Here is a 26,001-nt window from a genome sequence, read left to right on the forward strand (position 1 = left end):
ACTGCACCTTTGATGCCGAGACGATGTAACCTTTAACCCAGAAGGCCAACCCCAGAAAAGCTAGGCTTCAAGAGTGAAGGCAAAATGGAAACTTTCAAAAACATCGGAACCCTGGCTGGCGCGGCTCAGAGGACCGAGCGCCGCCTGTGAGCCGAGGTCTGGGCGGCCGCTCCCAGTCGGGGCGCCCGCCTGGTTTGCAGGCCAGATCCCCAGGAGGGGGCGCGCGAGAGGCAACCCAGCAAAGCATCTTCTCTCAGATGTTTCCCTCCCTTGCTGTCGCTCTAAGAATAAATAAATAAGGTCTTTTTTAAAACAGTGAGTTTACCATCCACGGGACGTCATTAAAACACATCGCAGAGGAAGAACTGTGGAAAGAAGGTGAAATTCAAGGAGCCATACTGAGGACGAGTCAGTTACCTCTTGCGGCAGAACTTCCAGCTCAGCGACTTGAGCAACAGCGAACGCTCTCGCCGTGTCCGTGGGTTGGGGACTTCGGAGCCACCGCGCAGCACGGGCCCGCTCTGGCTTGGCATCCCAGGAGGGCCTCACGGCCGCTGGGGGCCGAAGGACCCGCCGCCAGGACGGCGCAACCCCCGGGCTGTCCGCACAGCGCCTGGGTTTCTTGTCCCCACAGGGCTGCCCAGGTGTCCTCTCAGGTGACGGCTAGTTCCCTTGGAGCACAGGAGGCGAGGGAGCCATGTGCCGTCCAGTCTCTGGGTCATCGAGGGAGTCCCGCCTGCCTTCTGCTCACCACGGGCCAGTCCCTTCTCAGAGGACGTGAAGGGAAGTAGGCTCCACCCTTCCAAGTAGTCTGTGCACACACAGAAGTGTGTTTTATCCTTGCCTTTAGAGAGACAGAAAGGAGAGAGAAAACCGCCGATGGGTTTCCCACCCGTGCCCAGGCGAGAGAGTGTGTGTCTGCGCCCAGACAGGGGGTCAAACCTGCAACCTTTTGGCAATGGGACAACAGTCCGGCCGAGCCGCCCCGGCCAGAGCTGTGCGCATACTTCAAGGTCGACCAAAATAAATCTTTAAATATGTGGGGAAAGCTCAGTGAGCGCTGACTGCAAACATTACGGCGACAGAGTGACTCGTGGCACGTGGGGCGGCGGGTGGCCCCGGGCCCCTGAGCGGCCGGCGGCGGCTGGAGACGCGCTGTCGCAACTGCCTTGTTGCCCGTTGGAGGGAAAAAGACGTTACCGGCTTTGAGTAAGTGCTTTAAAGTAACTGGAGGACCAGGCCTTTCAAAGACAGCCGTCCACTGTGAATCTTCGGGGGGTGGGGGCGTGAGGAAGGGGAGAAGCCGACCTTAGGAGGAAAAGAGGAAACTTCAGGAAGCACGTGAGGTGGTAGAAACACAGGAGCAAACACCGCGGGTGTGAACGGACCGGGCTCTCGTTCAGGACAAAGCCGTCAGGCAGAGGTTTTAGAAGTTCAGACAAAAACTGTTTTAAGAGACACCCCTAAACGATCACCCGCACACACAGGAGCGCAGGTCGTTGCATTAATATAAAACACAGTGGAGGTTAAGGCAGCAGACATTGTTGGTGATGAGCAGAGCAGCCACCTAATAATAAAAAGCTCAACTTCCCAGGGAAACGTAGCGGCCCGCAAAGCATAACCAGCCTCAACATGGAGACGCCACCGCAGATGTGCAGACACGTCACCAAAGAGCACGCACAGAGGCGCACAAGCGCCTGGACCGGCGCCCGACACATCAGCCAGGAGAAGCGTGCAAGCTGAGACCGCAGTGAGGTGTCGCTGCGCCCCGGTCAGGTCGGCCCCAGCAAAAGCACTGATCCCGCCCGGCCGGTGCGGCTCAGCGGGCTGCGCGCCGGCCTGCGAACCAAAGAGTCTCTGGTTCAATCCCCAGTCGGGGCACAGGCCTGGGCTGCAGGCCGGGTCCCTGGTCGGGGGCGTGCGAGAGGCAACCGATCGATGTATGTCTCACACATTGATGTTTCTCTCCCTCTCTTTCTAACCTCTCTTCCCCTCCGTCTTAAAGTAAATAAATAAAACCTGCGAAAAATCAGAGAATTGCAAAACACGAGGCCAGGCCAGTACATGTGAAGGAGGGAAATTCCTTGAAAAATACAGAACTAACTCCAGCAGGACCAGAAGCCCCACCTAACACTGTCACCACGGGAGGGGTGGACACGTGGCGCACCCGCCCAGCACCCGCCCAGGCACCCGCCCAGGCACCCGCCCAGGCACGCCGCCCCATCTTGATTCCGGGAACGCAAATCCTCTGCAGGCTCCTCGGAGGACAATTTAGGAGCTTGAATTCAAACCCCAAGTGGGGGTTTACTAGAAAGGAAAAGTAGAGTTTCACCCCATTCCAGCAACAGGCAAAGTGAGCAGTCTGTCCAGTGCGGGTTAATCCCGAGGCAAGATTAGTTCGACATTTTAAAATGTGTTGTAATCCACGACGTGAGCAGATTAAATGAGAAAATATGGGTGCGAGGGCTGCAGAAAAAAGCGTTCGACTATACTCAGTGTTAACTCACGATTGTTTCTAAGAAATTGTTGGAAGCTAAGACTTTACCAAAAAGCCCTTGGCAAACATTAGGGTTAACAGTGAAATGTTGAAAGCATTCTCTTTTTCGATCTGGAAGAAAATAGTAATGCCTGTTATGGGCAACGTTATTCAAAATTTTACCGACAAAGTATTAGAATTATTAAGAGTTTAACAGGGTTCTGAGTACAAAATGAATATGAAAAAGTCCACCTGATTTCTATAAACCAGTGAAGTCCTTAGCAAATGTAATTTAAAGCTGTAAAACAGTTATGTATGTACCAAGCACTAAATCTAAGAAAAACATGTGAGAACTTCCGGGAGAAAATTACTTAAAGCTTTTTTGAAAGACCTACAAGAGAGCCTAAGCAGACAGAGGAGCAAATCTTGGTTTCAGATAAAAGACCCGGGGTTTGAAAGAGGCTCACTTTCCCCAGCGGGTGCGGGGACTCGACGCAGTTGCAGCTCAAGTCACAGCAGAGCTGCTCGAGGACTCTGGGCCAGTCGTTCCGACACGTCCGGGAGGCCGCGGGCCCCAGGACAAGACATGGGGCGGGGCACCCCGCTCCCCAGGGAGAGCGGCCAGGGCTGCTGGAGAGCTACACCGGCCGTGACCTCAGGGCCGCCCAGCACCCACGTGACGCGGTGCTGGGACAGCTTGTTCCTCAGACCGGAAGACAGGACCTGGAAGCCTTCCCGCACGTTCCGCAGAAAGCCCCGTCCGGGGAGCCGAGCACTTGCCATCAGCAAGGAGACCCGAAGGGGCAAAGGAAAGGGCCGGAAACTGGCCCACGCGGGCCCATACGAGCGCCCGTGACCGCACGGTCCGAGGACTGATATCCGGGTGCTGTCGCCCAGAACAGCGCGGGGTCGGGACGCTGCCCCCCAGCACAGCCAAAGCCCACAAGGAACTCTGGCTCCCCCAAAACGTGACTGGCTCCCCCAAAACAAGAGCCACCGGTCGGCCCAGAGTCCGCCCAATAACACAGACAGGCAACTAACGTGTATTTTGTATGTCATATTAGATACTGTATTCTTACAAGAACGTAACCTGGAGAAAAGACGGTGCTATTTGGAAAATCGTAACGATGAGAGCCCAGCCCCGGCCGGTGTGGCTCAGTGGATTGACCGCCGCCTGAGAACCAAAGGGTCGCCAGTTCGATTCCCAGTCAGGGCACAGGCCTGGGTTGCAGGCCAGGTCCCCAGCGGGGGGCGCGCGAGAGGCAACCACACGTGGATGTTTCTCTCCCTCTCTTTCCGCCTCCCCTCCCCTCCCCTAAATGAGTGCACGGTTTTAAGAGTAAAATTTGAAAAAATATCATAATGAGGAGAAAACACATTTATACTATTCATCGAAACACCCTGCTCGTGAGTGGCCCGCACGGTGCAGGCCTGCGCCGCCGGAGGTCAGCTGTGCAGCGAAAGCGGACGGAGGATGGGGACGATGCTTCACGGCCGGAGGGAAGCGCTCCCACCAGAGGGCAGTCGGCCCGCGGCGCTCGGCGCAGCCCCGCGGCCACCGCAGACACGGCCGGACGGGCCGTGAGGGCAGCAGCCGGCCCGGGGCGGCCGTCTCCCCGGGAGCCACCACGGTTCGGGCCGTGGGGAAACAGCACAGCGTTCCCCACAGATGCACCGACGGGGGGAGGCGGTCGAGCAGGCCAGGAAGTGACGCGGAGCGCAAGGGCGCGGCCACCTCCCACCTGGTCAGGGCCACCGCGGCCTCTGACCTGCTCCCCACGGTCACCGTCGCCTGCTCTGTTGCGAGTCGGCAACACCTGGCAGGCAGCTCGGGGTCGGGGGGCCCTCCTGGAAGGCAGCCCCTGAGAAGTGTGCCCCCCCGAGGACACGGGGTGCACGGGCCTCCCCGGCGGGGCCCACAGCGCGGCGCCCACCTGCGCCCTGGTCGCTGGGCCTGCGGGCCAGGCCACAGGGGAGCTCAGCGAGCCTTCGTCGGACGGCCGTGCGCCTTCACCGGGTAGGGCGTTTCAGCCACCAGACATCGTGGTTTCCGATGGGGAGACCGAGGCAGCGGCTGCCACGACTGCAGCGGACGTCCCCGCCCCGCGTGGGAGGTCTGGCTCCTGGCGGGGCTCCAGGTCCTCCTGCCCAGGGCCCTCCCAGGCCTCCCTATGGCGCAGTCCAGGCGGGGCCGGCCGAGTCCCAGCAGCACCGCACCTGGAGGCTCGCCCTCGCTGGGGCCCCGCGGCCCGGGGCTGCCCCGCCGGGGCTCCTGCCAAGGCCGGCCTCCCACTTGCACGCCCCCCACCCCGCTCCCGGCCCCTAGGTCCTGCACCAGGAAGGGGCTTTCCAGGGCCGGTTCCCTGGGGGAGAGCTCACTCCCGGCCTCCGCCCCAGCCCAGCTGTTCCCTTTTCCCCGCCTCCTTCCCTTCTTTTCCCGGGCTCCTCTGGGCCCTGGGCCACAAGCCAAGCTGGCTCCCCAAAGGCGGGGTCCAAGCCCCATCCTCTCAGGCGGATGGGACGCCACCCAAGAGCAGCTCGGGACATCAGGGAGCCCTGCTTGGGCCTGGCGGGACGCGGCGGGGGTCCTGGGGGGGGCCAGCCTGCCTTCCTTGCCCTTTTGTGGGCCGCCGGGCCACTGTGGGCTGCCTTTGTCTCTTCTTTTCAGCCTCCTCTGCGCTTTCTGGGGTGGAAGAAAGGCCTGGGGGAGGGGGCTCGAGGGCTGCTGGGAAGCCGCCTGCGGGCTCCACCCAGTCACGCTCTGCTGGGGCCGCGCCTGGCGGGGCTCTCACAAGGCTGAGCCAGTTCCCGGGGTTCCCACCCTTCCTGTCGGGGTCCTGAGGTCCCAAGCTGAAAGGAAGTCTCTCTTGATGGGCCGGTCACACCAGCCCCTCGCCTGGGCAGAGATCCCAGCGCAATTGTCCCTGCAGGTTCCAAAGACCAGGGTGTTGCCCAGCCTCGGCCCCCAGTCAAGTGCTGCCCTCCTGGCCCCGCCTCCCCACCCCCCACCCCGGCCGCTGGCACTCGGGTGGTCCTGCCACAGGGCTTCTGTTTGGCTGGTTCTTGGTGCTGGAATTCCCATTCCACAGAGTGCAGAAGGGGGTGGCCGCTGGCCAGAGGAAGGGGTAACGCTTGGCTGGGCTGGCGCGCAGGGCGCGGGGCGGGGGGCACAGCACGGGGGCAGGCGTCGTGTGGGGTGGGAGGGCAGAGCTGGCTCTGGGGTGCGCTGTTGCCCACCCCGCCAGCGTCCAGGGACATGCGTGCCGGCGGGCCCGGCCGGGAGCCCACTCCCCCCTGTCTGGGACGAGGCCCCCCACGCGGGGCCAGGGACTCTCCTCCTGCCCCTTCCGCGAGAAGCCTCTGGCCTCCCCTGTCCAGGCTTCTGGACCCCACGCCCAGGCAAAGGAGGCAGCAGGGGGTCCCAGGCCCTGAGCCGGGAGGCCACTTGTTTCTGAACTTGGAGTGACTGCAGCCATCCTGCACCTCTCTGCCTGTGTCCTCACCGTCACCTTGGCACTGGGACCTGCATGCGTGACCTAGGTCTGGCCTCATGCTGCTGGGCTGCTCGGCTTTGACCTCCCAGCGCCCCACGGTCAAGCCCAGCCTGGGTCAGCGCGGGGTCCTGGGAACCTGACCAGCAAGGCGCAGCGCCACACCCTGGGGCTGGGTCGGTGCTGCAGGCCGGCTGGCCCTGTCTTAGGGGGAAGGCATGGCAGGGACCCGTTTGCTCCGGAGCCAGCCCAGCCCACCCCTGCGCCAGGCCGCAGGCCCGAAGCCACCGGGATGGGGCGCCCTCTCGGTCCTGCCCCAGTGGAACCAGCCGTGTCCACGGGCAGGCAGACACCGGCAGGCCAGCCCTCGGGGTCGGCGGGCGAGCCGGCGGACAGGGGTCTTCTGGGCGAGGGGTAAGTGGACAGGAAGGAGGCTGGGCCACAACCTCCGGGCACGCGGGTTGCGACCTGGGCGCGAGGAAGGCAGAGTGACTCACCTGCACTAGGAGGAGTGCGCTCTGGGAGGGCGGTGGGCGTGTCGGCCGCGCGTGGGCGGGGCGAAGCGCGGCTGGTGCGGGTCTCCGCCCCGCCCCGGGTGCCTACCCCGCGGCCCCCGGCCCCCGGACCTCGGCCTCCCGGCTCCCCGCCGCCCCTCCGACACCGCCTGCTCCGTCCGCCACCCGCCCATGGCCGGGAAGGCGCTGTCACTGCTGCCGCCGTTGCTGCTGGCCGCCGCGGGCCTCTGCGGCCTCCTGCTGCTGTGCGTCCCTACTCGCGATGTCCGGGATCCGCCCGCCCTCAAGGTGCCTGCTAGGACGCGGGGCTCCCGGCGGGGCGCGGGGCGAGGCGGAGCCCGCGCAGGGCCGGGCAGCGCCCGCGTGGCGGCCCGCGCTCCGCTCCCGACCAGCGGGGTGGAATCCCGGCCCCGCGCGCTCGTCCCCCGGCCGGGGTCCGCAGGACCGCGGCGGCGCTTCCGGAGAGACGCGATGCGGGAAGCTGAAGTCCCGGCTCGCCGAACCTCCGCGGAGCCTGTCATGGGCGGGGCTGAGGAGCCGTCTCTCTGCGCCCCGGATGAGCCCCAGGCCTCAGCTGGACCCAGGCAGCCCACGGGGGTGCATTGGTTTGGCATTGAACCCAGACAGAGTGCGAGGCTCCCGGGGCCTTAGGGAACCCTCCTCACCTCCCGAGTAGTCCCGACAGTGCGGCAGCTGCCCTTGAGGGGGGCCTGCCGGTGAGGGGGGTCAGAAGCGGCCGGCCCTGAAAGGGTTGGGGTGAGCTAGGCCAGGCCCAGCCTCCGAGCCCAGCCGTCTCCCATAGTGCCTTTTTGGACTTGTGGGGGTGGGGGAAAGCTTGGCGTGTGTGCATGTGTGTGCATGTGTGTGCACGTGCGTGCGTGGAGCGCAAGCCCCAGGAGCCTGGGTGGCCACGGCCCGGGCGGATGCTCTGCAGCCGAGAGCCAGCCCCCCGGGGGAGCTGGGGGGTGGGCTGGGCAGATGCCGGCTGGCGTTCCCGGTGGGGGCGTGCCCCCTTCCCCAGGAGGGTGTGCTCCCCAGCCCAGCCCTGCCTGCTGGAATCCAGGCCCTTGGGGACAGGTTCCGGGAGGTGGCAGGTGCCAGCAGGGTGCTGAAGCCACCCCACGGGCCCGAAAGGCTCGGCTCGCATCCCCGCCCCGGGGCCTGCAGGCCTCGCTCTCCGGGCCCCTGGCTTCACGGCCCCGGGCAGCGTGCCTCCGGGCAGGGCCGGCCTGCGCGGGGCCCCTCCCAGCCTTCGCCCTGGGGCCCTGGCGTCCCCATCCTCCGGGTGGGCTGGGAACCGAGAGGTGGGGGTGGGGAGGGAGGAAGAGCTGGCCCCGAAGGCTCCTGCAGCAGCGCTTCCCCCGGAGCCTGGGGACCCCGTGTCCCTGGACAGGACTCCAGAGGCGGTCCCGGGACCCTCTGACCCTGCCGCAGCAGCCCCGCTGGTCCTCGCCCGGGTGGGGCCTGCCCTCCCCGGGGAGGAGGCTGTGGGCCCCGTGCTCGCCCGGCCGACCTGTGTCGCCGTGGCTGTCCCTGGCCTTCTCCGACCCTCGGACCTTCCAACCTCGACACAGGTGGGGAGGGGTGGAAAGCAGGGGCACAGGGCACGGCCTTCAGGCCCCTGCACCCCCGAGGGTGACCCCCACACCCCTGCCCTCAGTACGGCATCGTCCTGGACGCCGGCTCCTCCCACACGTCCATGTTCATCTACAAGTGGCCTGCGGACAAAGAGAACGACACCGGCATCGTGGAGCAGCACAGCTCCTGCGGCGTGCGCGGTGAGCACCCCCACGCACTCGGCGCACCCGGCCTGGACACCCACTCCCTGCGGGGCCGCGGGGGCGCCCTCTGGCCTTAGCCTCCGAAGCCGGGCTCCTCGGCTTCCTGCGGGGCGGGCCCTGGGCCTCCTGGGAGCGGCAGGCGCTTCCACTCCAACAGGGGGGCCCCGGAGAGCGGGCGGAAGGTTTGAGTCCTGCCCGGCCCAGGACCGGCCGTTACATGCCAGACAGAGCAAAAGGGGCTGCGGGGAGCTGGTGGGCGCCCCTGGCAGGCCTCGCGGGGGGCCAGGCCCAGCGACAGTGCCCGCAGCTTTGTCCTGGCACCTGTGCACACACCCGCCGCTCAGGCGGCAGCCTCAGAGGCTGGGTGGTGCCTGGGCGGGCCCCTTTGTCGGTGGACGTCTCTGAAGGCTTCAGCCGGAAAGGTGGGCTTAAGCCGCCAGCAGGTGCGGGAGCCCTGGGAGCCAAGCCCCCGCTGTGTTGGCCGACGCCCGCCCTGGGGCCGGGCGCCCGGCTCAGCTCCTCTCTGCCTCCCTCCAGGGGGGGGCATTTCCAGCTACGCCGACAGCCCCTCCGGGGCTGGCCAGAGTCTGGTCGAATGCCTGGACCAGGCGCTCCGGGAGGTGCCCAAGGAGAGGCACGCGGGCACACCCCTCTACCTGGGAGCCACGGCGGGCATGCGCCTGCTCAAGTGAGTGTGCCCGCGCCCCGGCCCTCCTGGCCCTGGGTCCCCCACGGCAGCCTCGGCACGGGGTGGGCCCCGCGCGTCCTCGGCGGCAGCCCTCGGCCGGGACCCTCTCAGCTGGCTGGGCAGACCCCATGCCCCCCAACAGCAGGACCACAGCCCCCCAGGGAAAAGACCTCTCAGAGACACCCCTCCCCCCGTCGCAGCCTGACCAGTCCAGAGGCCTCGACCAAGGTGCTCGCGGCCGTGACGCAGACGCTGACCCAGTACCCCTTTGACTTCCGTGGCGCCCGCATCCTCTCTGGCCAGGATGAGGGGGTGTTTGGCTGGGTGACCGCCAACTACCTGCTGGAGAACTTCATCAAGGTGGGCCTGCTGGCCAGCGCAGCGAGCTGGGGGTGTGCGCTCCCCACTGGCTGACCCGGCCCTCACCCCTCGCAGTACGGCTGGGCAGGCCGGTGGTACCGGCCGAGGAAGGGGACGCTGGGGGCCATGGACCTGGGCGGCGCCTCCACGCAGATCACCTTTGAGACGGCCAGCCCGGCCGAGGATCCGGCCGACGAGGTCCAGCTGCGGCTCTACGGCCAGCAGTACCGCGTCTACACCCACAGCTTCCTCTGCTACGGCCGCGACCAGGTCCTCCTCAGGCTGCTGGCCAGTGTGCTCCAGGTGCCCACCAGCTCCCGCGCACTTGCACTGCCGTCCCCTGCTGGGGGCAGGGGGTGGGGGCCAAGGGCGCAGCCCGGTCAGCAGCCATCCCGAGGAGGGGGCTTCTCCAGGCAGCCGGAGCCGATGGGCTTCGATCCGCTGGGGGGGCACGGCGGGGGGAGGGGTCTGGCGTGGGCCTGGTGGGTGCCAGGCCGGGGGTGTGGTGTTTGTCCATCCACACTGGGGAGCCGGGGTCGCTCCTGAGCCCAGAAGCGGTGCCATCGCGTGCGACGTGGGGAGATCATCAGGCTGGTCCTCGGGGAGGCCCTCTGGGGTCCTGGGTGGGCAGCGCCTGAGGGGGTGCGACCCACACCCTCGTCGCCCCCAGACCCACAGCTCCCACCCCTGCTGGCCTCAAGGCTACTCCAGAGAAGTGCTGCTCCAGGACGTGTACGGGTCGCCCTGCACCGCGGCCCAGCGGCCCCCGGGCTTCAACAGCAGCGGCAGGGTCAGCCTGGCAGGGACTGGCAGCCCTGCCCTCTGCCGCGGCCTCGTCGCCGGGCTCTTCAACATCTCTTCCTGCCCCTTCTCCCGATGCTCCTTCAACGGCGTCTTCCAGCCCCCCCTGGCGGGGGACTTTATCGTGAGTCCGGGGACAGGGGTGGGGGGCCGACGGCCTGCGGAGCCCTCGGTCTGGGCTCAGTGCGACGGGGTCCCTCGCAGGCCTTCTCCGCCTTCTTCTACACCGTGGACTTCCTGAGGACGGCGATGCGGCTGCCCGTGGCCACCCCGCAGCAGCTGGAGGCCGCTGTGGTCGCCGTCTGCAACCAGACGTGGAGCGAGGTGAGGCCTGCGCCCCTCCTCCGGGGCTCGCGGGAGGGCTCAGCCGGCCGCTCGGCGTCCCCCACGGTCACTGCTTGGAGAGTGGGGGGCTCAGCCTCTCAGAGGGCGCAGTGCGGGGAGGAGACACCGCTGCTCCAGCTCGGAAAGTGGCCGGGCCACGGCAGGGCGGCCGGTGGCCGCTGCGGCTTCCCCCTGGAACCGAGACCTAGGGGCAGCAGGAAGAGCCAGCCCGCGGCCTGCGTGGCCAGGGGAGCGGGATGCAGGAGTAGGACCCAGGGGAGACTTCACAGGTGGAATCGGCAGGGCTCAGGTGAGCAGTGGGAGCTGAAGACGCCTCCTGGATTCTGGCTTCTGCCACTGGCCAGACACAGGTGCCCGGCAAAGGCTCCCGGGGAGGTCAGGGCCTGTGAAGCACAAGGTGCCCACCGGGGACTCTGGAAAGAACACTTGAGTGTCTGGGGGCTCAGTGGTGGAGGAGGCTCTTGTCCCCTCTGTGTCTGGTGGCAGGCAGACTGGGGAGAGTAGGGGGCGGGGTGAGGAAAGGGTGGCTGGGCTGCGGCTCAAGCCTGGAGCTTCCCCTGTTCCCCTAGCCGCATGCAGAGCTTGCGGCAGCCCTCTGCTCCCTGGTGGCCATCCGTGCCGTCCCCTCCTCGTCTGCCTCCCAAGCACGGGTGCTCCCAGCCACCCCGAAGTCACACTTTTCGTCCTCGAGGAGGCCTGCCTGGTTGGTGGCCCCTCCGCCTCTTTCTACGCCGCATCGCCATGTGTGCGCGCGTGCGCACGTGTGTGGTGCAGCTCATGGCTGGCCACCCACCTGGTAGGGCCGCGACCTCCCGGTAGCTGGGGGGCCTAACATCGCCCCACCTGCGTCCCAGCTGCAGGCTCGGGCGCCGGGAGAAGGGGCGCACCTGCCCAGCTACTGCGCCGGGGCCATGTTCGTGCAGCAGCTCCTGAGCAGGGGCTACGGCTTCGACGAGCGCGCCTTCAGTCGCCTGACCTTTGAGAAGAAGGTGGGCGCTGGCTGGAGGGCGGGGCCTGCGCGGCGCTGGGGAGCGGGGCGGGGCCTCCAGGGCTGCGCGGAGGCTGAGTCCGCGCCCCTCCTCCGCAGGCCGGGGACACCGCGGTGGGCTGGGCGCTCGGCTACATGCTGAACCTGACCAACATGATCCCCGCCGACCCGCCGAAGCTGCGCAAGGGCACCGACTTCAACTCCTGGGTGGTCCTCCTCCTGCTCTTCGCCGCCTTGCTCCTGGCCGCGCTGGCCCTGCTCGTGCGCCAGGCGCGGCCCGCCAAGTCGCCGAGCGCCATCTAGGGACTGGCTGGGGGCGCACCCCTCAGCCCACCGCCCTCCACCTCTCGGCCGCTGATGCAGCCCGGAGCCCGAGACGGGGGCTGTAGCACGCACTCCCACGGGGGCCGGGGTTGGGGGCGAAAGGAACCGGACACAGCCCCTTCAGCCCGTCCAGCCTTTCCCGGTCTCGAGGCCTCGCGCCCCTTCTGCAGTGGGTGGGTCGGGTAGCATCCCATCTCCCTCCGCCTGTTACTACAAGATGGGTCTCCGGGAAGTGGAGCTCTTATTGATAATCAGAGTCCTCCGAGACACCCCAACTCGGGTCTGTGTTAGGGGGAGGGTCACAGCCAATAGGCTGCGGGCCAGCCCAGGGTCTACTTGTAAGACTTTGTAATAAAACCTTTGTCCTGGAGCCGTGGAGAGATGGCCGCCGCTCACCCGCCCTGCACACAGGCACGCCCCCTCCCGGCGCTCAGGGCGGGCCCCCGCCGCTCCAGCCTCCTCTCCCGACCCAGCCCTGGGGCGGTGCTGACCACGGCCCTCGCGCCACCGCCTTGGCCCACAGTAGCTGCTGGGTGGCGGGCAGGGGAGTCCCCGAGCCCCCGAGCCTTATATGGCCACCAGAGCCCCTGCAGCGCCCACAGCTCTGGTCAGTGGCCTAGGCCGGTTGGGCGGCTGGGCCCTTGTGGAGAGTGGGCCTGGGGGCGGGGGAGGGGCAGCGGAGATGCAGAGGGTAGGTCGTGGGCAAGCACGTGCACGGGGCTCTCGAAGAGCCAGGGAAGGGACAAAGCCTCTACAGGCGGCGACGCGCTGCGACGCTGAGACTGGGGCCAGGAGGGACGCGGGCTCCACCTCTGGGAGGTGTGGGCCTTGCGGAGAGCCTGGCCCTAGCGCCTCTCCAGGGCCCGGGGCGACAAACCGCTCACCCCTACCTTGGTGCGTTTCCAAGCCCCCGAGAGACATCAGGCGGCCCCCCTCCCACCCCAAGCCTTGCTTTCTCCTGCGAGGCGGCCGTGCGAAGGCGTGGCCTCGGCTGCATCTCCCGCCTGCGCCGACCTTTCTGGGAAGTGAGCTCTGATACTTTCTCTGGTCAATGCTATGGGGGGGGGCACCCTTGTTTTTCTCCCCACCATCCGCACCCCGCTGCTTCTGCAAGCGTGTGAGTCACTTCACAAACCTGAGGGCAGCCGGCACCGCCACCCCCTTCCCGTCTGAGTTCAGAGGGAAAAGGCCCGAGAGGGAGGGCCGGGCTGGGGGGCTCATGCTCATTCGGTGGCTTGAGCGGGAGAGCGGTTTCCCGGTGAGCCAGGTGATCGCGCTCTCAGGACTCAACGAGCCGAGCGTAAGCAGGGGCGTCCCAGCTGCTTTGTCTTCCTGGGGCCCCAGGGAACTGAAAAGCGGTCTGTCGCCCGGGGACCGTGGACAGCTCCCAACTCTCAGCTCCCAGCGGACTCGCGTCAGCAGCTCCAGACCGCTCTTGCCCCCTGGTGGCTTCACGTGAGAGTAGCCGCCCCATTCCAACCCTAGGGGCCAGCGACACTGGCCTAGTTCTCCGTGTGTTTGCTTGTAGCCGGGTCTCTGAGTGCCCGGTGCGTCTTGGGCGCACACCTGTCCACCCTGTGCGCGCCTGGCGTCCCTGTGTTCCCAGGGCTGCGCCGCCAGACCTGGTTAGGTCTCCTGCTCCGGCGCGTGGGGGTGGGGTGGAAGTTGGCAACCCCACTAGGACGGGGAGGGCGGAAGAAGAGCATCCGGGGAAGCCCACCCTCGGCCAGCCCCTAGCCGTATCTGCGCAGAACACAGGTCTTCGGCTGCAGAGGCCGCGGAGGTTGAGGCGCCGTGAGACCCGGAGAGCAGGGGGTCGGTCCGAACTGGAGAGGGGGAGGGGCTCGGGCTGGAGGCGCAGTCCCGCCCCCTCATGTGGAGCGCGCAGGCGCACTCCCGGCGCGTTGCCTCCTGTCGCCGCGCCTGCATCCCGGATCCTTTGCCGCAGCGTCAACACCGTCGCCAACGCCTCTTTTCCTTCTCCTCCTCCTCCTCCTCCTCCTCCTCCTCTTTCTCCTCCTCGGCCTCCACCTCCTCTTTCTCCTCCGCTCCCTCCTCCTCCGTCTCAGCCGACGCGGCGCACAGAGCCCGAGCCCAGCCCCGGGCCGCGCGGTGCCATGCTGCCCCGGCGGCGGCGCTGAAGGATGGCGACGCCCGTCCCCCCGCCCTCCCCGCGGCACCTGCGGCTGTTGCGGCTGCTGCTCTCCGGCCTAGTCCTCGGCGTCGCCCTGCGCGGTGCCTCCGCCGGCCGCCCGGGTGAGCGACAGCGCTCGGCGCAGGTCGCAGGGCGGCCCGGGGCTGGGTGCGCAGGGTGGGGGGTCCTGCCGCGCGACGCTACCCCCCTCGACTGGGCCCGCAGGCCCCGCAGGCCAGGCCTGCTGGCAGCTGTGCCGGCCCCGCCTCGCACGGGATGGGGTAAACAGGACCAGGCCCTGAAGGGCGCCGCTGGTGGGGGCTCCTGCCGGGCTCCTGGTGGTGAACCCAAAGTTCACGCGCTTCTGGGCTTTGTCTCTGCGTCCGTGAGCCTGTCTGTGTCTGTGTCTGTGTCTCGGGAGGGCTCCGCGCGTGGGCCTGCTGCCGGCAGTCCGTCTGTGTGCGTTTCTGCGATGCGCTGCGGGGGCCTGGCCTTGGGGGCCTTGCTACCCGTGTCTGTCCTGGGTCTGCGTGCCAGTGCTGATCGGCCCGTCCCCATGCCTCGGCCGGTGTTGGACATGTCCCTTGCTTTGCTGCCATGGTCGGGGCCTGAAGGTTCCTAGGGTGTTTGACAGCTCGTCCCAGGCTTAGGGTCTTGTTTACTGCCTGCAGCGGGGACAGGGGCAGCGTCCAGGCTCAGGCGTTCTCCTTTGCCCTGTGCGATGGAGGACCCCGCCGCCCTTCTGTCTCCTGTGCTAGGGGCCGAGGGCGCCGCCCAGGGTAGACTGCGGTGAGCCCCCCAGTCCTGGGAGACCCTCCCTGCTTGCCAGGGAGGCACGAAGGTTCCAGGTGGTGCAGGTCTGCAGGGCCCTGGAGCCCCAGGGGCTGAGCTGGGACACCCTGTGCCCACGCACACACTCGGTTTTCCTGGCAGCCCCAGAGGGAGGTGCTGTTTTTAGGCCACTTTACAGATGAGGAAACCAAGGCACTGAGGAGCTAAGCAACTGGTGCGCTGAGCTGGGTCGCAGGCTCGTCTGCATGTGGCCTCCAGGCCGGAGCAAGGCAGGCTTCCTCCCGGGCGCCGGCCTCCTGCGGCTGGCCCGGCACTGGCCGCCCGCTGAGAGCCTGGCGCCAGGCCCGTTGGGTGGGGCCTTCGCAGAGAGGGGCCATAGCCACCGCGCTGAGCCCCAGGGTGGGCCGATGCTGTGCCAGCTGCTCTTGGGCCTTATGCTCTCCCAGGTGTGGGGGGTGCCGGCCACTCTCCAGCTACCGTTGTCCCCGGAGCCTCCTCCTGCACCCTGAGGCTGCAGCGGGGACTTTTCCAGGACTCAGCAGGCAGCAGGCAGCCACAGCCTCCTGGGCACGGGGGCTGGGAGTGGAGGCCCCTGGAAACCAGGCTCTGGAGCCGGCTTTGCACCTCAGGCCCCTGCCCCTGACCTGGTGCGCTCTGGGTTCACAGCATCAGGGCAGGCGGTGCCTGGCTCCCCAGGCGCCCAGCCGGTGGGTGCGGTCCCGACAGACCTGCTGGCACGGGCTTAATGTTTAACTGGCCCGCACCCCGGGCCTGGCTCTCCGAGACTGGCGTCTGCTGGCCCGGGGCAGCTCAGGAAAGCGACCGCAGAACTTCCCAGAGGGGACGCCTGCAGCCAGACGCGGTGTGTGCCCGGTCACCGCAGAAGCCCAGCCAGACCCCTCAGGGGGTAGAGGAGGACAGGGCCGGGCATTCCCTGATGCCCCCGACTCATCCTGGGCCCCCCACGACCCTCCCGCAGCATGAGGGCCTTGGCTGAGGGGGCCGGGGCCTCCGGAGGCACCGCTCCCCGGGCCTCGCCCAGCAGGGTTGGCGTCCCAAGGGGTGTCCGCTGGCTCTCTGACTCTGCTGTCCAGCAGTCGGGGCCAGTGTCCCGGCGCTCAGGACGCTCCTCAGCTCGGAGGCAGTTCGCCTTCTGCATCAGAGAGGCAACTGAGGCAGAGAGGAACACTGCCCTCTACCCCAGCATCAGGACAGGCTCCGTTGGCTGCGTGTGGGGGACACTGGTCTGGGCCCCAGGACACAGGAGCGGGGCCTGGCCAAAGTCCCAGGTGCCCCTGTGTCCAAAGCGAGGGAGACTGGCCGACTCCGGCCCGGACCGCCCCGGCCCCCACAGCCCTGTGCCCTGGGGACAGGCCGCAGGCTGGACAGGCGGGGAGGGGGCGCCTCCCAGGCTGGGGGCTTGTTCTCTCCGGGCTCGGGGCTCCGCACCCTGGGTCTGGAGGGCGGCACGACGGGGGGCGGGGAGAGGGGGGCAGCGTCCTTTGCTGCCCCTGAGCCAGAGAGGGGAGACCCGAGCCCCGTCCCGGGCTTCCCGTGCGGGCAGACCCAGGCGGGAAGTGGAGGGCCGTCCGGACAGCGAGGGCCAGCTTCCCGCCGAGGGTGGGCGCAGGCCGGGAAGCGGACTCTGGGGAGCGGGTGGGGCAGGGAGTTCTGATAAGCCTTAGCACTGTTTGTCTTCCTGGTTCCGATCCCGGCGGGGGTGGGGCGGGGGGAGGAAGGGCCTGCCCTGACAACGTCGGATGTCCGGAGCCGATGTCCGGAGCCAGGCCCGGCCAGCTCTGTGGGGTGGGGGAGGGGTACCGGGGGCAGGGCTGCCTCTGTGCGGGGCTGTGACCTCAGCCTGCCTCTACTTCCTTCCCAGATGCCGCCGCCTGTCCCGGGAGCCTGGACTGTGCCCTGCAGAGGCGGGCACGGTGCCCCCCGGGCGCGCACGTCTGCGGGCCCTGCCTCCAGCCCTTCCGGGAGGACCGACGCGGGCTCTGTGTGCCCAGGGTGCACCGGCCTCCGGGTACGGGACAGCAGGCTCCCCCTCCCCTCGCCCCCGACCCCGACGCACGGCCCCCCAGCCTCAGCTCCCAGGCCCCTCAGCTCAGTGGGACACCGGGCACTCCCCTGCCGCCCTCCAGGTGGCCCACCGGTCCTTTCCAGGTGGCATCGGCCCAGAGCCTGGTGGTGGGCTGAGGCAGGGGTGTCCGGTGTGACGTGCTGGGGATTCCGGGAGAGGCAGGGCCCCTGCAAGCTCTGCCCAAACCCCTCGGCACCCGGTCTCCCCGTCGAGCCCTCGCCCCTGCTCCCCCATTCACTCCGTGAGCACTGGGGCGCCCCACTCATCAACCCGAGGCCAGAGTGGGGACAGCCGACCCGAGCTGAGCGGCTTCTGCTGTGAGGGGGCCATGCCGAGGGCTGCGGGGGCGCCTGCGAGCCTGGGCCCGCGGGGGGGGGGGCCTCCTGGAGGAGCAGGCGCGGGCGGGCTTCGAGGCGGCGCGCTGCAGGGCAGGGGCTGTGCGCGGGTGCCCGCTGGGAGCCCCGGCCTGGCCCCCAGAGCCAGCCGCAGGGAGAAGGGCGCCCGGCCCCCAGCGCCTCGCGGACAGCTGTCCTCCCTCCTGGTGGAGGCAGGCGGGACAGAAAGGACCTCTCCCGGCTCCTGAGGGCGTCGCTGCCCTGCGGGGCGTAGACGGTGATGGGGTGCAGTGTTGTGTTGCCCCAGGGCTCTGCGCGCCCCTTTGTTGGCACCGGGTGGGGCAAGGGGCACCCCTGCCCTTCCGCCGGCCTGTGCCCCTTCCCTTAGCACCTCCACCCCGGCCCCGCCCCCACCTCTGGGAATGGTCCTGCTCCCACCGAGCACGCCCCTCAGCCGGTGGCCATGGTGACTCAGGGCGGCCACCGACTGCAGGCTGGTACCCCGTCCTCTGGCCACCGGGACCTGGGAGCAACCCGACGGAGGGGCAAGAGCCTGGGCCTGGGGACAGCTCCAGGATGGCCCCTCCGCCACGCGAGGCCACGGGCGGCTGGCGTTGCCAGAGAAGAGCCAGGCCGCTCCGCCTGATGGCCCCTCGTTGTCCCCAGAGGAGAGCCCGCCCCAGCCCAGACTGGATGACGAGATCGACCTCCTGGCCCAGGAGCTGGCCCGGCAGGAGGCGGCGCGCTGGGAGCTCACGGCCCTGCCGCATCCAGAGGCGCCTCAGCGGCTCCTGGAGGCTGGTGAGGCCCCCGCCCCGCCCCGCGCGCCCATCGTCCCTGCCCATCCCGGGCCTGCGCAGTCACTCGCCTTCTCTCTGCAGCGGCCACCCTGGGGCTCTCGGACCGAGGCCAGGGCCCCGACCTCGGCATCCCCTCCACGCGGGGAGCTCCTGCGCCCACGGCCCTCACCTCCTTGGGTTCTCCTGTGTCGCCTGGGCCGGTGCACATGTCCCCGCTGGAGCCCCGGGGCGGGCGCAGTGACGGCTTCGCCCTCGGTAGGTGCGGGCAGGTGGGGCGCGGGGTCCTGGTGCGGCCGGCGGGGAAGGCCGCCCTCACCGGCTGCCGTCTTGCCCGCAGCGCTCGTCCTGGTGTGCTCCGTGGCCGGCGCCGCGGCCCTCGCCGTGGCCGCGCTCTGCTGGTGCAGGTGAGCCGGGGCGCCGGGTGGGAGGGCCGGCGGGCGGCCGGACCCCGCGGGCCTCAGCCTCCGCTGTGTCCCCCCGCAGGCTGCAGCGGGACATCCGCCTGACCCAGAAGGCCGACTACGCGGCCCCACAGGGGCCCGGCTCCCCCGCGACGCCCAAGATCTCGGTGCGTGTTGCCGCCCCGCCCGGCCCTCGGCCCCAGCCCCTCCTCCGCGGCCTGACCCTCCCTCCCCGCCGCCCGCAGCCCGGGGACCAGCGGCTGGCGCACAGCGCGGAGGTCTACCACTACCAGCACCAGAGGCAGCAGATGCGGTGCCTGGAGCGGTGAGATGCCCCCTCTGGACTGCGCCCCCAGAGCCCCCCGCCCCTCACCCCGGGCCCCCACCCCCATCCCGCCCGTACGAGGTGGCTGAGCGCCGCTTCCAGCCTGGGCCCCCGCACCCGGAGGGTGTGGGAGGACCCGGCCATCCGCCCCCACCAGGCATAAAGAGCCCCCCAAGGAGCTGGACTCAGCCTCCTCGGACGAGGAGAACGAAGACGGCGACTTCACAGTGTACGAGTGCCCGGGCCTGGCCCCGGTGAGTGGGGGCGGGGCGCCGGGCTGACCCCCGCCACCCGGGCGCTGCGCTGCCCGCCCCTGCCGGCCCGCCTGACCCCCGCCCGCCTTCACAGACCGGGGAGATGGAGGTGCGGAACCCGCTGTTCGACCACTGCTCGCTGTCCGCCCCGCTGCCGCCGCCGCCATGAGGCGAAGCGCGGCGCCCACTCCCTGGAGGACCGGCGGGGGCGGGGGCGGGGGGCCGAGGACCTGCGTTTCCCAATAAAGAAACCGTGTTCTGACGTCGGGCCCTCCTTGCGGCCGGGCTGGGGTGCCAGCCGGAAACCCCCCGCGGGGCAGGGCACCGCCTGCTTCCCCTGCACCTGCCCTCCAGAGCCTGCACCCCAGAGGCCGGCAGTGAGAGCCCCACAGGCCGGGGAGGGATGGGGGTACTGGAGGCAGCCAATTAAAGTCCCTCTCAGACCTGGGCCCGCGGGCAGGAGACCCCGCCCCCGCCCCAGCCTTTGGGGCCTGGACGGGGGGGGGGGGGGCAGGGGGGGCCTGAGGCTCTCAGCCCCACGCAGAGAGCAGGCGCCTCTGTGTCCTGCTGTGGGGGGCTTCTGTTTTCCTCGGGCAGGGGACGCCCCCCACCCTCCTCCGTTTCCAGGCCCTCCCCCCACCAGTGCAGCGGCAGATGGGAGGGGGGGTACGGCACAGGGCCAGGCCATGTGGAGTGGGTACCGCTCCCCGAGGGACCCTCACCCACGGAGGCTAGAAAGGCCCGGGCGGTGGGAGGGACAGGGTGCAGCCTCGAGCGCGGCTCCCCCGGCGCCGGCCCGGCCCCTGCAGCACAGTGGTGTGTGGGGCGCGGAGGGGGCTGGGCGCCGGGAACCCTGCGGGTGGGGGCAGGGAGATGGGGCTGCGCGTCCGCTGTTGCTTCATCTGTGCCTTTAGGGGCGATAGATACAGAGAAAACGGGGTGCAGAAGGCCTCACAGGCGAAGGGAGCCTGGCGCCCCGCCGGGTCTGGCCCAGGCCAGCCTGCCCCGCCAGCCAGCCCGGCCGAGCCACGGCCAGGAGGTCCCCGCAGAGCTCTGGGCTCAGCCCCGAGCAACCGGGGCAGAGAGCGGCCACGCGGCGTGCCCTGTCTTCCCTCCTCCGGGGCACGGGCCCATCCCCGGTGTCCCTGCTGCCCGCCCCCCAGGGCCCCGGCAAAGGGCGCACAAGGGTGCTCCCTCCAGAGGCAGCAGCAGTGCCTGGAGGCTGGTGGGCCCGGCCCGGGAAGCGCAGACCGAGGGCCGGTCCCGGGAAGGGAGGCGCCCTCCGCACCCCGCCGCCCGCCCGGCTTTCAGGGCTCCCGCGGACCCCCGGCTCCATCCATCCGACAAGGCCACCCCCGCCTTGTCCGAACCCCCACGGCCCCTGGCACAGGCCCCGGGCGGGCGGGGGGTTAGGGCTCAGGCTCCACAGCAGCTCCGGGGACCCCGGTTCAGGGCAGGTCCGGGCTCTGAGTCCCGCAGCAGCGGCCCTGCCCCCTACGCTAGGTGCGCAGCACAGGGGAGCGGGGTCTTGAGTCTCGGCGCAGACGCGGGGGGCACACCAATGTCAGGCACTGAACACATAGGACCCCAGGGTGACCCCGGCAGATTCCGGCGCTCCTCCCGGGCGGATGAGGACGCGGCGGTGCCCCGGGCCTGGACGGGAAGGAAAGCCCGTGGGAGAGCAGGGTCCGGCACCTGCAGGGCACCCCTGGTCCAGGGGGTCCCGCTCAAGGCAGAGGGACCGCCCCTGCCGCTGCCCACCGACGCTGGCTCCCGCCACCACCCCGGTGTCGCCCCCTGGGCTGCTCCCCACCCTGGGGGTCCCAGGGCCACTCGCCAGCCTCCGTGCACCCACCTTCCCTAAGGGACTCCCTGGACCACACCCCACCCAACCGTCTCGTTGAGAATGAATTGCCCGCTGGCTCCCTCTGCCGCCCTGGCTCCCCTGAGTCAGGTAGCTCCCGAGCAAGGCCGCCAGGGGGCCTCGGGGCGCCTGTGCACCCAGGCCCGCGCAGGCCAGCCCTGGGAGCGGGCAGGCGGGCAGATCGGCTCTGGCACTCTCCCTCCGAGGCACCCTTGGTCGGGGGCTGCGTGGCTTATTGTCTGTGGGGGGCAGTGACCAGGAGCCCAGCCACCTGCCCTCTGCCTGGGCACAGGCGCCCCGGTGTCAGCTCAGCCGGCGCCCACTGGGGGAGGCTGGCCCTGCGGCCAGCCAGGCCCCGCTGCGGAGCGATGGTGTGCTCTCGGTTCTCACGGTTCTCACGGGCTGGAAGCCGGAGCTGGGCACCTGCCTGCGTCCCAGCGGGTCACAAGCCTGGGGGGCAGGTGGCAGGATACGGCCCCCACTTCCCCTTTGACTCAGCTCTCTCACTCCTCTTTCCTCTAAAAGCCTCTCCCTCTGCCCCATTTCTCGGCCAAGCCTCGGAGCCCCATTTCCCAGCCAGCAGGTTCCCATGCCGGGGCCCCACAGCAGGGACCTGGGTGGCAGACCGTGACGGGGAGCCGCAGAGCCCGGCGGACGTGGCGGGCTCTTTCGAATTCACCCAGGAAGGGAGCCGGGTGGGGTGTGTGGAGGCACGTGGCAAAGGTCAGCCGGGCCGTGCACACAGGAAGGGCAGGGGGCTGGCAGCCAGCAGCCGGAGCGTTCTCAGGCTGCCGCGGGATCGGCTCCTTCCTGTGTGCCTGCCGCCCGCGAGGTACCCGCCACCACAGGGAGGTGCTGCGGGCTGATGCAAGGCCGGGGCAGGGTGTGGCTCCCCTGGGGTCCTCCGCCAGGGAAGGGGTGCCAGGCACGGCCGCCAGCCCCGCGCTGCCGCGGTCCTCTCCCTAAGCACCGGGGCGGCTGGAAGGATGGCCCCCCAGCTCTGTCCAGGCCCTGGTGCTGCCCAGCAGGGAGCCGGCCTGACCGCAGTATCAGCCCCTCAGTTCTGCCGCACGGTTTCCAACAGGTCCCGCAGCCCCAGCCCGCCCTCCCGCCTTGGACGTTGCGCAAGGCCCCGCCGCAGCTCTGAGGTTCTGCTGGGGGCGGGGAGCCTCGGAGGGCCCAACAGCCCCTTCGTGGGATTGCCCGAGTCCGCCCCGGGTCGCTGCCAGCTCCGGGTCCCGCCCCGATGCCAGTGGAGGAGCTGGGGGAGGGCGGGCGGGGGACAGGCCGGAGGGGTAACGGCACAGCATGGGGCCACAGTCCCCGCACAGACAGCTCCTGGTCGTTCCTCTTTTTACAACATCTGGCCCCGGCCCCCAGCACCCGCCCAGCCTGAGGCTTCCAGGGCGCTAAGCAGGACGGCCCAGGCCCGCCCGCCACATCCCAGGCCTGGCTGGGGTGCACAGAGCTCCTGGGCACCACCCCAACCGAGAGCGGGGTGCAGGCGGGGCCCAGGGGCGTCCGACCGTGCGGGTCGGCCGCGTCTCCAGCGCAGAGGAACCAGAGCAAAAGGGGAAGGAACTGGACCTGCGGGTTGGGACCCAGGCTGGCCGGGGGTGGGGAGGAGGAGGGCCCTGGACTCTAGCCTTCCTTTTCCCGGCAGAGGCGCCAGCCCCCTGCCCCCCATGCCGGGGACACAAGCACTGCTTCCCCTTCCAGCCTGGAAAGCCCCCTCCCGGCCCCCCCTCATCCTGAGCTGGGCGCCTGGAGGAGGGGAGCGGGAGCCCCCCGGGAAGTCCTCCCACCCGTCAGCCCCGCCAGCAGCAGCTCCATCTGGCTCGTCCAGGGCCCTGGGCCTGCCCCCAGCCTGGGGCTTCTGCGGACGCGGGTCCCGGGGCGGGAAACAAGGCCCTGCAGCCCCCCGGGGCCAGGTCCAGCCTGGCCACAGCCCACGGTGGGCATGTGCCAGGGCCTCGTGGGGACAGACGTTCCCGGGGCCTCAGGACGGGCGCCCCTTGGGCCCAAATTCTGGCACCCAGAGCGAGGGTGGGTGGGGGGGCGGGGGGCAGGGGCCCCCACAAGGAGCAGCAGGGGAAACCTCAGCTGCCTGGCGAAGAGCTGAGCACAGCAGGTCAGCAGGGCGAGGGCCCACAGCCCAGCAGGTAGGGAGCAGGGGAAGTGGGCGGCACCGCGGGCGGGGGCTCGGTGCGGCTCTGCGGGAAGCGTGCCTGCCTCCCTGGGGGCCCCAGGCCTGGGTGTTGGGCAGAGACCGGGTCCTCGGTTTCTGGGCAGTCCTTCAAGTGGGGGGTCGCCTGCCCCCCGGATGGCCTCCCCGCCCCCACCTGCTGTGCCTGCTCAGAGGCCAGCAGCGGTGGGGGGCGAGGATCCGGTCCAGCGGGGGCGCTCCTGGAGCCCCTTCCCCCGCAGCCAGAGGGGGAGGCTGGAGGTTCCTGCCCAAGGCCACCTTCGGGGCGGGGCGGGGCGGGGGCGGGCTGGGAGGTGCCCTGGTTTCCTTCATCCTGGGCAGATGAAAGGAACTCACTTCCAGGTGGGGCCCAGCACAGCCCACAGCTGTGATTTCAGGGCACCTCTGCCTGGTGGCTGCCGTGATTTGAGAACCTGGAGTTTCTCAGGTGACTGACTGGGAGCCGCGAATGAACTATGCCGGTGAGTGCCAGGTTTTCAGGGAGGCCAGGGCTGGGAGGCAGGGCCGCGGGCGAGCTTGGGGAGACAGCCTCTCTTCCTGCGTCCTGCACAGGGTGTGGCTCTGCCCAGAAACTTCTGGCCTTGGGGGGCCTGGCCCGGGGCGGCCCTGCTCACAGCCCTCTGGACCCTGTGGCTGCTCCGACGGGCTCCCGGGGGAGCCCCGGCACCCCAGGGCACTCTCACCATCCTGATCTGGCACTGGCCCTTTGCCAGCCGGCCCCCGGAGCTGCCCAGCAACACCTGCGCCAGCTACGGCGTGGCCCGCTGCCGCCTGAGCACCGACCGCAGCCTGCTGCCCAGCGCCGACGCTGTGGTCTTCCACCACCGGGAGCTGCAGACCCTGCGGGCCCGCCTGCCCCTGGCTGAGCGGCCGCACGGGCAGCCCTGGGTGTGGGCCTCCATGGAGTCGCCCAGCCACACGTACGGTCTCGGCCGTCTCCGAGGCATCTTCAACTGGGTGCTGAGCTACCGGCGCGACTCGGACATCTTCGTGCCCTATGGCCGCCTGGAGCCCCACCCGGGGCCCGAGCCCCCGCTGCCGGCCAAGAACGGGGTGGCCGCCTGGGTGGTCAGCAACTTCCAGGCGCGACAGCGGCGTGTGCAGCTGTACCGGCAGCTGGCGCCCCACCTGCCGGTGGACGTGTTCGGCCGGGCCAACAGGCGGCCGCTGTGCACAGATTGCCTGCTGCCCACCATGGCCCGGTACCGCTTCTACCTGGCCTTCGAGAACTCACAGCACCCGGACTACATCACTGAGAAGTTCTGGCGCAACGCGCTGGCGGCCGGCGCCGTGCCGGTGGTGCTGGGGCCCCCGAGGGCCACCTACGAGACCTTCGTGCCGCCGGACGCCTTCGTGCACGTGGACGACTTCAGCTCGGCCCGCGAGCTGGCTGCCTTCCTCCTGGGCATGAACGACAGCCAATACCGGCGCTACTTCTCCTGGCGAGACCGGCTCCGCGTGCGGCTGTTCAGCGACTGGAGGGAGCGCTTCTGTGCCATTTGCGCCTGCTACCACGACCTGCCCCGCGACCAGGTCTACCAGGACCTCCAGGGCTGGTTCCAGGGCCAGTTCCAGACCTGAGCTCTGGCAGGCAGAGGCAGCAGGGGAGGGTGGCCGGGCGCGGGCAGCATGGGCTGGGTGTTCAGGTCAAACCACTGGACATCTGGCCCCCACAGGCGACCATCGGGCTACTGTGGAGACTTGCAGTCAGAGGCCAGGGTGCGAGGGTGAGGGAAGAGCGGGCCAGTCTAGGCAGACTGCCTGGAGGAGGAGGCTGGTGGGCATTGGAGTGGGCATTTGGGTTAGAGGCAAGAATAGCGCGGGAATTAATGGGGGTGCATGTTCTTGAAGTGGATCAGAGAAGACAGAGGGATCCTTCCCAGCCTTGATCAAATCTTGGGCAGGTCTTAGGCTAAGCCTTGATACAGGGACATGGGGACATGGGGCTGAGACAGGCTGGAGGCAGGGCCCTTGGGCCTGGGGACATGCTGCCCTGTGGTTTGTTGGGGGGGAAGCCTCGCCCCCCAAGCCTCTGCTGCACTAGCTACTCTGACCACAGTTTTGTGTGGGCCCGGGCAAGGTGTGAGCAAGCCAGGCTGCTCTGGGCTTTTTGCAGCCTGCAGTCCCCTCGGGGAGGGGCCATCAATCAATAAAGAAACAAAGACCCAGAATGGCGTGTGTCCAGTCTGGGAGGCATAGGACCCCGCGCAGCCGCTCCATGTAGCTGCCACGCTGGCCGGCCACGCAGCTCTCCGTGACCCCTCCAGGCATCCGGCCGCTGTGCCTGAAGGCCTCTGCACTCCACCTGCCTGAGACGCCACCCCGTGTGGCTGTGTCCACACCCCTCCCTTCGGCACCCCACTAATTAGCCCCGAGTCAGAGATCCTGCCCTGCCCCACAAAAAACCAAGTGGTTGGACAGCAGGGCAAGAGATTGGAACCTGCCGGGGGCCGGAGGGGCCCGTCAGGAGGGCCTTGCGGTTTTGTTCTCAGGCCGGTCTGCTTCGCGACGTGGGGCTCCCTCTGCCAGGTGGCAGGTGGCCGCATGGCCGCGAGAGGCCCCCCGGATGCCGTGGCAGGTGGCTGAGCGAGAGGAGAGGCTGGTGGGAGGCTCAGGGTGCTCACAGGGGCCCCAACAGGTCGAGGCCCTGTGACGGGAGTTCGGGGCTTGTCCCTGCCCTGTGGGGGTGGGGAGGGGGTGGAGGCAGGAAGCCACCGTCCTCAGTGGCAGCGGCTTGTGGGTACGGCCTAAGGCCCCCCCACCCACCCCCTGTGCTGACCAGGAGAAGGAAGTACCCTCAGCTGCGAGGGGGGTGGGCGGGGGGTGGGGGCGCCCGCCCCCTGCCACAGCTGCCCTTCCTCCCACCTCAGGAACGGAGGTGGGATGGGTGGGGAGCTGCAGCCCTGAGGTCTGCCATTCAATTTAGGGTGTGACCTCTCTCTGCACCCCAGACGGGGGCCATCACGTGACCCCCGCTCCCATTCCCAGGCGGAGAAACGGAGGCAGGGGAGGAGGACTCAGGGCCGCGCTCCTGG

The 26,001-nt window shown here is 69.0% G+C and overlaps 3 protein-coding genes across 3 annotated transcripts; all 3 read left to right on the top strand.

Moving 5' to 3' along the window:
* The first annotated feature begins 6,612 nt into the window (after positions 1-6,612).
* ENTPD2 (ectonucleoside triphosphate diphosphohydrolase 2) lies at positions 6,613-12,133 on the top strand. The gene is made up of 9 exons (XM_054584765.1): positions 6,613-6,770; positions 8,143-8,260; positions 8,801-8,951; positions 9,152-9,311; positions 9,387-9,614; positions 9,982-10,236; positions 10,317-10,436; positions 11,312-11,446; positions 11,545-12,133. Exons 1-9 carry the CDS (start codon positions 6,654-6,656, stop codon positions 11,746-11,748), a joined length of 1,488 nt encoding a protein of 495 aa, XP_054440740.1. The 5' UTR covers positions 6,613-6,653; the 3' UTR covers positions 11,749-12,133.
* Positions 12,134-13,779: 1,646 nt separating this feature from the next.
* Positions 13,780-19,146, top strand: NPDC1 (neural proliferation, differentiation and control 1). Its single transcript, XM_054584766.1, has 9 exons — positions 13,780-14,025; positions 16,578-16,724; positions 17,783-17,917; positions 17,998-18,171; positions 18,254-18,320; positions 18,400-18,484; positions 18,563-18,642; positions 18,800-18,896; positions 18,991-19,146. Exons 1-9 carry the CDS (start codon positions 13,914-13,916, stop codon positions 19,063-19,065), a joined length of 972 nt encoding a protein of 323 aa, XP_054440741.1. The 5' UTR covers positions 13,780-13,913; the 3' UTR covers positions 19,066-19,146.
* Positions 19,147-23,414: 4,268 nt separating this feature from the next.
* FUT7 (fucosyltransferase 7) lies at positions 23,415-25,052 on the top strand. The gene is given in 3 exon segments (XM_054584707.1): positions 23,415-23,427; positions 23,519-23,562; positions 23,564-25,052. Coding segments are annotated over 3 exon segments (1,041 nt in total). The 3' UTR covers positions 24,548-25,052.
* Positions 25,053-26,001: the final 949 nt, after the last annotated feature.

Source organism: Pteronotus mesoamericanus, unplaced genomic scaffold (assembly GCF_021234165.1).
Source record: "Pteronotus mesoamericanus isolate MK-2021 breed Mesoamerican mustached bat unplaced genomic scaffold, CSHL_Meso_final contig_78, whole genome shotgun sequence".
NCBI classification, from domain to species: domain Eukaryota; kingdom Metazoa; phylum Chordata; class Mammalia; order Chiroptera; family Mormoopidae; genus Pteronotus; species Pteronotus mesoamericanus.

Excerpts from the sequence above, each read along its gene's own strand:
- NPDC1 (XM_054584766.1), top strand. The coding sequence starts at position 13,914 with ATGGCGACGCCCGTCCCCCCGCCCTCCCCGCGGCACCTGCGGCTGTTG. Across the intron at positions 17,918-17,997 it reads TCAGCGGCTCCTGGAGGCTG|CGGCCACCCTGGGGCTCTCG; the intron begins GTGAGGCCCCCG and ends TTCTCTCTGCAG. Across the intron at positions 18,172-18,253 it reads CAGTGACGGCTTCGCCCTCG|CGCTCGTCCTGGTGTGCTCC; the intron begins GTAGGTGCGGGC and ends TCTTGCCCGCAG.
- ENTPD2 (XM_054584765.1), top strand. The coding sequence starts at position 6,654 with ATGGCCGGGAAGGCGCTGTCACTGCTGCCGCCGTTGCTGCTGGCCGCC. Across the intron at positions 9,312-9,386 it reads TGCTGGAGAACTTCATCAAG|TACGGCTGGGCAGGCCGGTG; the intron begins GTGGGCCTGCTG and ends CACCCCTCGCAG. Across the intron at positions 11,447-11,544 it reads GCCTGACCTTTGAGAAGAAG|GCCGGGGACACCGCGGTGGG; the intron begins GTGGGCGCTGGC and ends CCTCCTCCGCAG.